This window comes from Echeneis naucrates, chromosome 8 (assembly GCF_900963305.1).
Source record: "Echeneis naucrates chromosome 8, fEcheNa1.1, whole genome shotgun sequence".
In the NCBI taxonomy this organism is placed as follows: Eukaryota; Metazoa; Chordata; class Actinopteri; order Carangiformes; family Echeneidae; genus Echeneis; species Echeneis naucrates.
Genome location: NC_042518.1, coordinates 15,803,738 through 15,817,601, shown reverse-complemented (window position 1 = coordinate 15,817,601; position 13,864 = coordinate 15,803,738). Strand labels below are relative to the sequence as shown.

The window sequence follows — 13,864 nt, the reverse complement described above, 5'->3', positions numbered from 1 at the left end:
ATATTGAAATAATTTTCAGTTTATTTTAGAATTTTACATTAATGACCCTTCTCACAATGTGATTGTTTTGTAAAGTTCATACAAAAACAGTTACAGTAATGTTTAGAAAAATCACTTTCAGCTTTTTTTGTAACTTGGACACATGTCTTTACTGCATTTGTAGCATTAAGTGATTAAGTAAAGTGCTGCATGTGCATCTCGATCACAAGTGCAGGTGAAAACTAAAAGGCATAGAGTCCCACTCCAACAGTGGCCAGAGCAACGCACAGACCCACAGTGACCTGCATAAGGCGTGACGAAGGGCTCATTGGAGCTGGCGATTGGTCTGCTGTTGAGACACTCAGCATTTTCTGCAAGTCATCAAAAACCTGCAGGAAAATGAGCAACAGTGAATTTGTGCTGCACTTCCTCTGCATATGTTCATGAGATTAACTTCCTGTTTTTGATCCTACGGCTACATGACTCTTGACAATGTTGTGCAGTGAGCCGACGCTCCTCTTTTCTCACCTGGATGTTGAGTTCGAAGGCTGACACGGCCTCCTGCAGCACCTCAGCCTTTTGCTCCTCCGTCAGCTCGATGCTGTTCATCCGGCTCCTGTACAGCTGCTTGAAGCGGTTTGGGCTGTTCACACCGGGGAAAGAGAAAAACGAAAGACCCTCTTTGCTGCTCAATCCAAGAGACTTCTGGGTAATTTTCCCCAGTACTTGACCTCCAGAGAGATCACCGAGGTAACGTGTGTAGGCATGGGCCACCAGCAGGGCTGGGTTCTCCCTGCCGATCTGTAAAAGGATAAAATCAGCTTTTTGTGTCTTTTTGTCTGTGTTTGTGTTCTTGGGTCATTTCACAACAAGTTGCTCACCTCTCGTAGCCTCTGTTCATATCTGTGCGTAGCTCCAGGGATGACCACCCGCTTCTTCCAGTCTTCGCCCAGAAAATGCTCCAGATCTCTTTCAAGAGATTCCAGCCGTGCGAGTTCCTGAGGGAAGTATATCGGAGCCACAGCTGGATGGGATGAATTTCTGTCCAGTTCCTCTTCCAGTGCCTTGTAGATCTCATAGAGGGAGCAAAGAAGCACCTGACGGGTGTGTACAGAAAAATATCCACCTCTTAGGACAATATAAACAAGAATAGGTGGCAAATGTGTCCAGTGAACTGAGCAGAACTGACCTTGTACTGCGGCAGGGTGATCTTTCCTCTCTGGTAGCTCAGCATCAGCTGTGTGTTTTCAGCTCTGACGTGGTTGTCTTTGGTGGCAGCCTTAATCTGCTCTGATAAATCACTGTGGGCAAACACAGGTGACTTTTAACATCTGAAATCATCTCCTGGAAACGCATAACTAGCTGCCTTAAAAACCAAAAAGGTCTGGGATGTTTGTTTTCATACCTGCCAACTTCTCCGGTGTCATTTCTCCGAGCGCTCTTCATGCTCTCCATTTGTGCAGGCTGTAATAAATAGTTGATTTGGTTCAATTAAAGACCTTCAATATCAATGGAAAGATAGATAACAGTGAATTCAACATGCAATATTTACCTGAGATAACGATAAAGGCTTTTGCCTGTGTGCGGGTTGAAGTCCGTCTGAAGAGTTGTCACTTCCTCGGTGATCAGTCCGCTGTTGTCCTTCACTTCTGCCTGGCCTCTTTTATAGGGCTGTGATCTTATGGCTGCTGAGTCAAATGGGAAGTGTGAGTGCTGACTCACATTCTCACACTGCTGGAGCTTAACATGACGATGCAATGAGAAAAAAACAGAAAACATGACAGGGCAGGAATCCAGGCCAGTCACAGTAACTTCATGCTGACTGCAGACATGTGACCAAGTCTTACATCAACTCAGACGCTGTGCCTTAGTCTATAATAGTTTACATTTTTCAGTGTAAATGATTCTAACATTTTAGGCCATTTCATCTATTTCTTGATAGTGACTTTTCAGTTCATACATTATTTATTGTCACATCAGTCACTTACAAAGTACTTATAAAACTACTAGCCCCACATAGACAGGCTCCTAACCCTCATTGGATACTTTACCATTACTTACAGTACTACAGTACATTTGGCTACTTTTTATATTTTTACACTAACACTCTTAATGGAGTATGTTTAGAGCTTAATAGCTTTGCTTTTACTTCACAGAAAAATCTGAATATTTTCTACACTTTACACAAGATGTGGAAAACTGCAACTACAAAGTTCTGAGCAGGAGGATTTCTACATGAGTAAAATAAAATATAAATAGATATGTTATATAAGATAGAAGAAGCAGGACAAATAAAACCACACAGATTCACAAGCTTTGAAATACATAGACTCCAGTATGAGGTACAGCAGGAACAACAATGTATCACTTCATCTTTCAGTCAAGTAAGGCTTTAAAGTGAAATTCCAGTACAAGGATTGATTTAAACTCCTGCTCTTAGTGTGTGTTTTGTCCTCTTGTTTGAGTGTCTGTGTGCACTCGGATGTCGTATTCGGTGACCACCTGACCCACGTCATGGTCCTTTCACTTTGCTCTATACAACATCAGGGAAAACTGGGCCTCACCTGACTCAGTGCACCAGCCGGTTATTGGTTCAGGCGTTGATGATCCCTCACCTTGACTATTGCACTTATCTTCAGGCTGGTCTTATTACACAGTGAAACCTTTGGGAATAATCCACAATGCAAAATTTCACCAGGGTTTCTATCAGCCATGAAGACGATGCCACTCTGCCCCTTATTGACCTGCACTGGCTAAAACAAGCCCAACTCACCAGTACTAGCCTTCAGCGTGACTTATGGGTCTTCACCTTCCTGTTTTACCCATGTCCCTGTTCCAAAAACATTCACGCATCTAAGCAACACTTTGGTTCCACTTTCTTATATGGTCTCCCGTACTTGTTTAATAGATGAAGCACTTAAAACCCAATAAACTCCTGCACTGAAACTTTGCTGATGTCCCCCCATTTCATTCAACATTCAATATCAATAATAATAATAGTTTTGTTTTTTTGTTTGCCAAGAAGAAAGCACAGATGCCATTTAGTTTCCTTCTGGAGAGGCGCACATCAGATGTTTTTATAACTCTGCTTGGGGGGAGTCTCGGCATAAGTGAAATGTGGCAGGCCCACCCTGCCGACCTGCTCAGACAGGGATGTGTGTCATCCTCCCTCCCTGAGCACGCCCCTTCATGCAGACAGCCCTCCATTGGCCCCACAGAGGGGGAAGAGGGCTGTGCAGCTGCTGCAGTGTTAGCACGCAGGCTACATGCATTAAAATGCACCACTGGAAGCGTGTAGCCATCTCGACATGTCTGATAAACACTAAACTACGGATGCTGGTCGGGAGGGACCGCCGGATGTGAAAGGTAACGCATGTTATGAAGACCTGCTTTGACCGCCTGGATGAGCGGCCCGTATCCCCAGCTCGGTGATATAACAGCGGCTGGGGTGCGGAGGAAGAGCCGGGCGTCTTATTCAGCCAGCCCGGGTCCGCTGCTGCTTCCACCGGCTTCAGCTCGCCCAAGCGTCGCTGTAGCAGCGCAAGGAGCCGGGCTGATGTGGAGATAAATCTGGGCTGGACCTGACCGTGGACTAAATAAATAACACGTTAGAGAGAAAGCTGTAGGCCCATTAAAGACCATTTGCAAACAACGGAAAATGATCTTAGTTTTTCACCACCCAACTTTCAGATGCCTTATTTAATGAGTTATAATTATTGCTGTGATTTGATTTCACAGTTTTTCTTTTTTTTTTTTCCTGCAGGTAATGGATTCGAGCCTTCCTTGTTTTCTCTTCTGCATCTTTTTGACTGGCTGTGTCAAATGCTCCTCTAACCACCAACACAATGGCACTCGCCACTTCGACTACTGTGTGCTCGGAGCTGGGCCTGCAGGGCTGCAGATGGGATATTTCCTTTCCAAGGCCAAGAGAGACTACATCATCTTGGAGAGGAACTCCGGACCAGGCAGCTTCTTTAACAAGTAAAAAAAAAAAAAAAAAAAAAAAAACTTTATGGAAGCATCTCATAAGATAATGGGAAGTTGTTCTTGCCTTTCCCCCCTGAATCACTGTTGACCTTGTGTCTGCTGTGTTCGCTGTCCAGGTATCCCAGGCACAGAAAGCTCATTAGCATCAACAAGATCTACACAGGAAGGCAAAACCGAGAGTTCAACCTGCGCCACGACTGGAACTCGCTGCTGAGCGATAAGCCTGATCTCCTGTTCAAACGAGTGAGCAGTGAGTTTTACCCGCCAGCAGACGCCTTCCCACTTTACCTGTCCATGTTTGTAAAGGAACTCGGGCTGCGGGTCCGCTATGGTGTGGATGTAGGAAGGATCAGGGCAATGCAGTCTGCCACTGGAAGGAGCTACATCCTGACTGACCAACATGAGTCAGATTACACATGCAGGTATTTTGCATCATACTGAACCTGACAGTGAGATCAGTGAGATCTTAACATTGGTTTGGACTGTGAGCCGCATTTTATTGTGCGTCTGTCCTCTCTCCCTTAGTGTACTGCTGGTGGCCACAGGTTTGTGGGTCCCTCATAAGGTAGAGTTTGTTGGTTCTGAGCTGGTTGAGGACTATGAGTCCATCTCAACTAACCCTGAGGACTACAAGGACCAGGCCGTGCTTATTCTGGGGAAGGGGAACTCTGCTTTTGAAACAGCCCAGAGCATCTTGGGAAGGGCAAGTCGTGTACACATGCTAAGTTCCAGTCCTGTTCGCCTAGCCTGGCAGACACATTATGTTGGCGATCTCAGGTACTTATATTCATGCCACTAGTTCCTAAACTGGTTTTCGGATGTATCTTTACAACCCTATTGAATTTTAAAGGATCTATTTGAATAGTTCTCTATTGCTTTTGCTATACTGTTTGCTTAATAGTCTAGGTGAAACATTGCCATGTCTCGGGCAGTGGAAAGGCACACCAGTGTTAATTAAACTTTTGTATTATAAAGACAATTCTGGCTGAAGCTCTTGCCAAACAGCAACCATCATTAGAAACCATGTTTGGCAACAAAGAAAAATGTCACCTTTTTAAACTGGATGATGCTTAATACATGTAATTATATAATATTGGACTTTTACAATGCTTTGTATACTCTTGAATTGCTAGTGTTAAGTTTGGTTTGAGGCCAAACTGTTTAAGTTATCTACAGTTTTCCTCTACAGAAGTATAGTGAAGTTGCCCTAGACAGGAAGCACTGTTTAATGTTGATGCTTCACATACGTCAACTTTACCAGCTGTTATACGCTGGAGTTAACGTTTTAACCCCAAACTGACCCAGAGGTTTTGGTTTTTCAGAGCAGTTAATAATGAGCTACTGGACACGTACCAGCTGAAGTCCCTCGATGGGTTGGTGGAGGCACGTCTGGAGAAAATAGTTATCACTCAGCGAAAGGAACAGGTCAAGAGGAGATCAGGGGGAAAGAGGAAAGACACAAAGGGAAAGCTGTACCTGACTTTGAAGAAGTACATACAAAGCCGGGACAAGAAGAACAGTTCTGATGCGGCTGGAGAAGAACTGCCGGCTTATCACATTGACAACTTCCCAACGCGAAATCCCTACGACCGTGTGATTCAGTGCCTCGGATTCCGATTCAACTTCAGCATATTTGACGGGTAGAGATTTATGTAACATGATAGGTGTTTTGCGGCTTTTGTAATATTTCTATATATTTTTAAATTATGTTATATTCAGTCAGCATTCACATTTCTTTAAAAAAAAAAACCTCCATAGCTCATCGTGCCCACCAAACAGCGACAATGCCAAAGGGAGGCTGCCGGCAGTGACAGCCTGGTATGAAGGGAAGAACACGCCTGGTTTGTTTGTGCTGGGAACTGCAGCTCACTCTAGAGACTACCGCTCATCTGCTGGCGGCTTTGTCCATGGATTCCGTTACACAGGTGAAAGTCCAATGTTATGCCGTGACATTCAGTGCTTGCAGAAAATGACCTTAATTCCTTCACGGCATCCATCCTGTCACAGCTGTCCCACCTTTGGCCATGTTAACACTGAACTTCATATGCTGCTCTCAAATCTAACATATGACTAAGTTGTTTTTTAATAAACTCATGGATTTTCTGCCACAGTGCGAGCTGTACATCGTGTACTTGAACGCCGTTACCACAGTATCCCGTGGCCATCGACGAAGCTGTTGACAACACAGCTGCAGTCCTGGATCTTGAAGCGGGTTGGTGAGGCCTCTGGGCCATACCAAATGTTTGAGGTACTTGGGGATGTCATTCTCCTTCGAGGGTAAGAAGATGTTATTTTGATATCACCAGCTATGCTCATTTGTTCATGACATCTGTTCCCTGTCAGAGAGAGGCAATACATGTCCAAACTGTCCTTTTCTCTAATGTGACAGAATGGGGGTAAAATCCCTAGTGAGCTATCAAGGCAAAATGAATCTACCGTGTTACTGTTTTATGTTATGTTATTTTTCTCTATTTTACTATAAGTGTATCAGTAAATTTTTTTGATTGGAACAGGTTTTCTAGTTGCCTTGTAAATTGTTTGTAATTCCAAACAGTGACTGTCAATCCAGTCAAATTTCAAAATCGATATAATGTTGCAATTGCAGCAACTGCTTATTTTGAGTATTACTCCCCATGTGTATGCATTTTATTTTAAAAGTAAAAATCCCTAAATGGTGTTGCTTGAAATCCCACAACCTTTTAAAAATAAAAAAAAATTATAATAAACCCTTTTGGTACTAAATGCTTAATTTACCTTTGTCCTTTCCTCTCTGTTTCACTGCCAGCTCTCATTGTGAATATTTGGAAGAGTTTCCGATCCAGGCTTTGCCTCAGTTTTCCTCTATCTCGGGCCACAAGGTGACCAAACATGGACTTATAGTTGTAGTAATGCAGTATGGGAAAAAGAAGATAGACTACCTGGGGCGAAGCAGGGCAGAAACAGACTGGACCAAAGCCTGGAAGTCCAACTTTCTGCACCCTGTTTTATATTTTTATGACACACTTCCTACTGGTGAGTTATAATTGTGTTCACATTAAAAAAGTAAACATGTCTTAGGAATAAAATCACTACTGTTTTAAGTTTTTGTTAAGGTAAATAAAAGGATATAGTACTTTGTTAATTCGTTTTTTTAATCTTAGAGGAGGAAATAAATCTCCGTCCCTCTGGCTGGCCTCTACCAAGACCCAAAGCAATCCATCACATTGTTGAGGACTTCCTCACTGAATGGGAGGCGCCTGTGTCTCACATCCAGCCACTGCGACGTTTTCTTGAGCACTGTGTCCAGACTGACCTCCGGTCCTTCTATGCAGGTAAACAAACAGGTTAACACAGCTTGTATAGCAATCAGTACAGGAGCAATTGGTTAAATTTGTGCATTTGTGTCGCAAATGACTATCACACGGATTTCTTTATTTTTTAATTACCATGTATTATTGTATTTTTATGCAATTACAACAGTAGGTGTACATTGTCAAGCCCAAAGGTACAACAAATATGTCAGTCATTTACAGTCTGTACTGCCATACAAAGACAGAGTTTTAACTGCACAAACAATGAAGATGGGGGAAACAACTTTAAAAAAAAAAAAAAAAAAACATTAGCTTGTAGCAATGATTGTCAAACTGTGTAACAGTTATGCATTTTATAGCAAATGAACTAGAAGATATGCCTAAAATGCTACAAAGTTACAACAGCACTTAATGCTTAGCTGGGCCAGTTATCCTTTCTTATTGCTAACACAATGATACTTAACTTTATTCTCATAAATTGTGTGGGATAACAAATAAAATTATCAAGATGTATGTTCTTAAAATTTCTTGTTTTTCTGTAAGGAAAAAAAAAATGTATATAACAATTAGCCTTCGCTAGTGATTCAGTGGCTAACTCCCTAGCTAGCTCCCTTTCGTGTTGCATAGTTTACTGTGACAGAGCAGTCTGACTATATTTGATCCTAACTACACTCTTTTTACATCCCAACCAGAAAAAGTAATACATTGCAGTTTATCTGCAGTTACATGATTAAACAGATGCCAAAAAGTCAGATTCTGGTCGCAAATTAATTTGAACAAAATAATAAGATGGTTCAGGCAAACAAAGTTAAAACAGCCAGCTGCGGGGTTATAAAACTTCATGGAAATAGTTTGACACAAAATCCTCATCATGGACAAATTAGCATGATTTCAACATACACTACATTATTGGTGACAAACAACAAAGATGTGCTATGTAAGTGTAATCCTAAATGAGAAGAAAATATTAGTTATAATGTAGCATGAGTGCCATTTTTATACATCGACTAGTACACAAGATCATATCTTGTAAATATCATTGCAGTCTCCAGTTTACAGTTTTCAATTTCAATTCTAACTGTAGAAATTGAAACGTGAAACTTGTACACATGTTGCACCATGTTACGGCACTGATTCTTGATTAGTGCAGTCACCCTTTCCTGTGTTTCCTCTAGAATCGTGTTTCCGTTTATCTCTCACCCACCGCAAGCCGCCGCTGTTCTGTCAGGATGGATACCTGAAGCAGCAGGGTGTTGCTCAAGACAGTCAGCCCTGGCAGCATGTTCATGATGCTGGGTTGATGCCCGCCGAGCAGGATGCAGAAACATCAGGGACTGACGCAGCATTCCCTAGCTACCTGGCCCAAGCCGGGGCCTCCATGTCTTCAGGGCTGAAACTTGACTTCTGATTGTGTCACTTAGGTGTGGTAAAACTGCGTCGGTGATGCTGTCTACGTCCCTTGTACTTGCTACCTCCAGCACCCATAATCATTCCCTCCACATAACTAAACATTTGGACAGAATCCTGTTCTACAGATCAGTGGTTTCCAACTTTGTTTGCTTTTCTTCTTGCAGGCCCCTCATAATCAATTGCACATTTCTGCCACTTTTAGTATTTTAACCAAAGAGTATTTTTTTAAATAGTGTTTAGAGCTCCCAAATAAGTAAAATGATCCAGCTATTCAAAAGTTAAAAAAAAAAAAAAAGTTCAACTTTCCCTTCCAAATATTTTCATGATAATGTGCCATTTTCATATTATGTAAATTTAGATTCTATGAAGTTATATAGGTGGGGGGGGGGTGTTTCCAAATGATTATGCATTACACATTTTACATGATGGTACCAGATTAAAGAGACATTCAAAATAAAATAAAACGTTTTTCCTTTTTTTTTTTTATTATTATTATCGTAATATCATTTTTATGACCTTTCATACGCGAAGCCCATGCGCGCAGCAGGAGGACGCTTTGATTGGCTTGTTGGCCGGGCTGATCCTATTGGACCGTAACAAATGAATAACAGAGAATCTGATTGGCTGTCCGTGCGCTGGAACTGTTGACTGCACAATGGACGAGTTTTTTACTACCGATACGAGATGAAGTGGAAAACGTGAAATAGGGGACATTTTGGCAGTGTGAAGAAAAATCTTCTATTTGAATATTTAAAAATTAGAGGAAAAAAAATTGAATGAAGGAGTGTCTGCGCTGACGCGTCGTGCAATGGCCCCTGACGGTGCTGACGCAGGAGAAGCCGCGGCCAAAGTTGACTCCTAATATTTCTGACGGGCTTGATTTCCTTTTCGGACCGTTTGTAGCGGCTGCTGTACAAACACAGCCTCCGTATGTCACGGTAAAGTATGGACGGGTGGAGCCCTATCGTTGCAGCACCCTCAGACAATGATCGCTCCAGCTCCGAGGGGGAGTACATGGTGGAGCCCGGAGCCGGAGATGAGACCCGGGAAGCGGCGGTGGACCGAGAGCAGCGCGGTAGCGTGGAGGGGATGGACGACGACGGCGGCGGCGGTGCGCCAGTCGGTTTCGGGATAAGTAGTATAGGCGAAGGGAAAGTGGTACTGGGTCGAGTCGGACAGAGAGACGACAAGGAGCTCCGTTACCTGCACTTGTTGTGGGAGCCGGGGCGAGCGGAGTTCGGAGCCGCCGGCGGCGTGTCGAGCAGACTGGGGAAGATGACGGGCAGCCGGGCCAGGCGACACCACAGAGCCGCGAGGAACCAGGGTCCCATCGGTAAAGATATTTACGGTGAGGGACAGTTTAGCTGTGGAGTAAATGCCTGTGTGTGTGTGTGTAGACTGCGAGGTGGTTGCCAAATCTGCAAGTTTTATCTCCAAATTCTAACCAAACAGGTGGAAGTAATCACTGATAAACTGCTAAACTGTCTGACGGCGAAGAACATGGTATTTAGGATAAAGCACATTAGATACAATCGCAGCAGATATCTAGTCCAACCTCCAAACACCTATATCATCATTTTCTCGTCAAGGACAATGTTACACTCATGAAGAGGATACAGTCGTTTTTATTTGCTGCCACCCCCTTCACGGTGTAAAGCTGGTGTGTGTGTTTGCTGCAGTTTTGTTCTCTCCATCCCATCATAAAGTCACATTTACACACCTCTCACTTTGGATTCTTATCTTCACAGCTGTGAAAAGACTGAGGGAAGCAGCAAACAGCAATGACATAGACACAGGTACGAGCAGTGAGGAGATGCTGCACAACACCTTTCTAGTAATCTAAGAGGAGGATGGCGTTTTCTAACTAAGTTGTGCTTCCCAGTTCGAAAGCTCCTGCAAGATGACATAGACCCCTGTGCAGCAGACGACAAGGGAAGGACAGCTCTCCATTTCTCATCCTGCAACGGCAATGAGAGCATTGGTAGGTTGGTGATGGCGATAAGATGCAATTACAGCAAGAAAGGAAATCCCATTTATGGAGCAGGACAGTTGGGAAAAGTGTTGCCAGCCCCCCCTGCTGTAGCATCCTTTAGCAATACACTGAACAACTGTGCTGTTTTGAAGCTTAATCTATAAATTTGGCAACCAAATGAATTCAGCATTTATCTATCCAAGTTGTCTGTTTTTTTTTTTTGTTTGTTTGTTTGTTTGTTTTTTTCCAAATTTCTTTCTCATTTCTATAGTGCAATTATTGCTGAGCCACGGCGCTGACCCCAACCAGCGAGACAGTCTGGGAAATACCCCCCTCCACCTAGGTAAGAGGAAACAATTGTCCTGCTGTATAAAACTTGGCACTGCCAACAATACATATGAGTTTGGTTTCACTCTTGCACAAAACTGCAGTCACAGGTTCACACCTGTTATGTATAGATGAAACGGTAGAATAACATTAAACACATTTTTTTTGATGCTTCTGCATGCAACAAGTGGTTTAAAGCAGCTTTCTTTATGTATGTTGTGTCAATTTCAACATGTTTCTGCAGCGGCCTGTACTAATCACGTGCCTGTAATCACCACATTACTAAGAGGAGGTGAGTCCACTATTGAAATGTTAAGTTCTGTGTGTACAAATTATAAATTTATAAACCTAAGTATGTTTGAACATCTTTTATAAGGGAAAATATTTGATAAAGTGACTGATATTATTAAGGAGCATGCATAAGGTATGAAGTATAAAGGGGTTCTCTTTAACAATTCTTGACTTCTTGTTGTTATATTTTAAGACTTGCCAAATGTGTTAATTGCAGTAATACAACATATTAATTTATTGGCTTGTTTTATTGTGATTTAAAATTAGAAGTTTATGAATCGAACATTTACTTTTCCAAAACATTATATAAAGTTTTACAATTACTCAGGTTGCCAAAAAATGTTATTGCATGTTTTGCATGTTTTCTGAACAGTCTTAGAATTTCAGCCTCTTTGCATTCAGCAGTTTTAACACACATACTTAAGTGAGTAATATGAGTAATCAAACAAATGGTAATACATGTTATTGGTCATGTACAACAATGCACTCTAAAATCTTGTGATATGGGAAAATTATGAACAAGGTGGAGGTGATAGTCGCAGCGCTCAGCAAACAATTACATAACACTAAAGCCATTCATTAAATGCAAACAAAACATTCATCAATCAATTCTTTTTTCAATTTCAAGTGCCCTTTCTAATGCAGTCTTTTCCTACCTCATCTTTTCTGGCATCTTGCTGTACTTATGTCTGTGCATGGAAACTATTAAGCATTGAAATAATGTGCATTTGGTCAATGTTGTGTTCAGTATACAAAAACAATAAGTAATATGAAACTGGCTCGTGAATCCTTAGCTCTGCTTATGGTAAAAAAAATCCAAATGGCCCCTTTTACCTTTCGTTTTATGGTAAATGAATAACTATAATTAAAGCCAAACTATTTACTTTTTTCACCAGTTTCTTGTATATTAAAAAAAGCTACCATGAGCACCGAAATAAATAATATATTTTGACATTCTGAGTGATCATCTAATTACCACTTGACCAGCCAATCGAAACAATATTTTTTGTATCATTGGGTATATTTAGATCATGCCCACCTAACTGTGTTTATACACTGGCCCCTTACAAAAAAAGTTATTAAAAGCAGAAGTTATATGTAACACCACATTTAAATAAAGCTCTGTTGTTGTAATTACTGCTGCTGCCCTGTCATTATTAAAATGCATACATATTCAAAATAGCGACTGTCCTAAAATGTTTTGTGTGATGTTAGATTTCTAACAATACATTCAATCCGTAAACTTGAATGTATTATAAATAGAATGATGCGTCCATGGAAACAGTTGACTAATCATGTGCAACTATTTCTGTAAAGGAGCCCGGGTCGATGCCCTTGACCGAGCAGGCAGGACCCCGCTGCATTTAGCCCGCTCTAAGCTCAACATTCTGCAGGAGGGAGATTCACGGAGTTTAGAAACCCTGAGAGGGGAAGTCACACAGGTAAGGAATGCATTCCACTTAGCTGGTGTAATGAGTCAGAAATCTATATTTTCGTCATGGTTTCTGTCTGACTTCCCTTCACAGATTATTCAAATGCTGAGAGAATACCTGAATTTAATGGGTCAGAGTGAAGCTAAGGAGCGACTGGAGCACATTTCGACACAGCTGCAGCACACACGCACCAAAGAGCAGGTGAGACGGACGCATTCATATTCACATGGATAAAAGATGAGATTTAGGGTGCAAGTAAAGTGAGTTGTACTGATGATGAATTATGACTGTATTTTTTTAGCTTATGTGTACATGTTTTGTAATTTTTTTCAGGTGGATGAGGTGACTGATTTATTGGCCAGTTTTACATCACTCAGCCTACAGAAACAGAATTTGGGGGATAGGTAGAAGATAAAGAATTTTGAGAGATGAAGTCCTGCTTCTTTAAGGAACATCCCTGCAGCACTAGCCTTCACCAGACAGAACCATGGTAACCTGGTTTTCTGCTCGTACTCTAACAAAATATGACTTCAGTGCAACTTTTGAACACCTTATTCAAACCAAGATAAGATTGATCATTTTATTAGCATTTTACATGTACATATCTGAGGTTTTGATTGTGTTCTTGTTGCTGACTGATATTCTAACAATGCTAATGAAATTATCATTATTTCTGAGGCCAATGCTATTGTGTTGTCGATAATCATTGATTTTACAAACAAAAACCGTATCAAAACTCAGCTTTTAAGAGGAAAGAAAAAAGAAACCCCAAAGTGCAAAATACATGTAGAACAGGAAGTTTATTGGAAAAGAAGCTAGCCCAGACCAATGCAGGGTGTGTGTGTGGGTGAGGGTGAGTCACTCACTTGCATCTCTGTGCTGATATCTTCTCTTGTTGACTGTCATTGATAGCCAAGCCGTGCGGTCATTATGAGATGCATTTCTCATGAAATTATTTCACAGTTTTAATTTTTTATTTCTTATCAGCAATGTCTTTGGATCACACTGCCTTTCTCTTATATTGTGTGTCAACTGTGGTGTAAAGTTTGATTTGACTGTTGTGGATGGATGTAAATCAATAAATCGATATATTTGGCTATATTTGTGAAAACCTGTCTAAGGCTTCTGTTTATAATAAAAACTTGTGATGTACTGCTAATAGAGCTACACGCTGA

At 41.6% G+C, this 13,864-nt stretch overlaps 3 protein-coding genes across 3 annotated transcripts; 2 read left to right on the top strand and 1 right to left on the bottom strand.

Annotated features, from left to right (window-relative positions):
• Positions 1 to 3: 3 nt before the first annotated feature.
• hmox1a (heme oxygenase 1a) lies at positions 4 to 1,615 on the bottom strand. The gene is made up of 6 exons (XM_029509048.1): positions 1,532 to 1,615; positions 1,385 to 1,443; positions 1,169 to 1,280; positions 861 to 1,076; positions 508 to 780; positions 4 to 368 (listed from the first exon to the last, which is right to left on the bottom strand). Exons 2-6 carry the CDS (start codon positions 1,432 to 1,434, stop codon positions 222 to 224), a joined length of 798 nt encoding a protein of 265 aa, XP_029364908.1. The 5' UTR covers positions 1,435 to 1,443; positions 1,532 to 1,615; the 3' UTR covers positions 4 to 221.
• A 1,587-nt stretch (positions 1,616 to 3,202) lies between these two features.
• foxred2 (FAD-dependent oxidoreductase domain containing 2) lies at positions 3,203 to 8,999 on the top strand. The gene is made up of 10 exons (XM_029509025.1): positions 3,203 to 3,345; positions 3,743 to 3,960; positions 4,083 to 4,388; positions 4,492 to 4,743; positions 5,289 to 5,606; positions 5,725 to 5,891; positions 6,078 to 6,243; positions 6,752 to 6,978; positions 7,107 to 7,277; positions 8,432 to 8,999. The coding sequence occupies exons 2-10, from the start codon at positions 3,746 to 3,748 to the stop codon at positions 8,662 to 8,664; spliced, it is 2,055 nt and encodes a 684-aa protein (XP_029364885.1). The 5' UTR covers positions 3,203 to 3,345; positions 3,743 to 3,745; the 3' UTR covers positions 8,665 to 8,999.
• Positions 9,000 to 9,310: 311 nt separating this feature from the next.
• On the top strand, positions 9,311 to 13,794 carry ankrd54 (ankyrin repeat domain 54). Its single transcript, XM_029509043.1, has 8 exons — positions 9,311 to 10,014; positions 10,415 to 10,462; positions 10,549 to 10,647; positions 10,910 to 10,981; positions 11,210 to 11,257; positions 12,574 to 12,698; positions 12,783 to 12,890; positions 13,023 to 13,794. The coding sequence occupies exons 1-8, from the start codon at positions 9,612 to 9,614 to the stop codon at positions 13,095 to 13,097; spliced, it is 978 nt and encodes a 325-aa protein (XP_029364903.1). The 5' UTR covers positions 9,311 to 9,611; the 3' UTR covers positions 13,098 to 13,794.
• Positions 13,795 to 13,864: the final 70 nt, after the last annotated feature.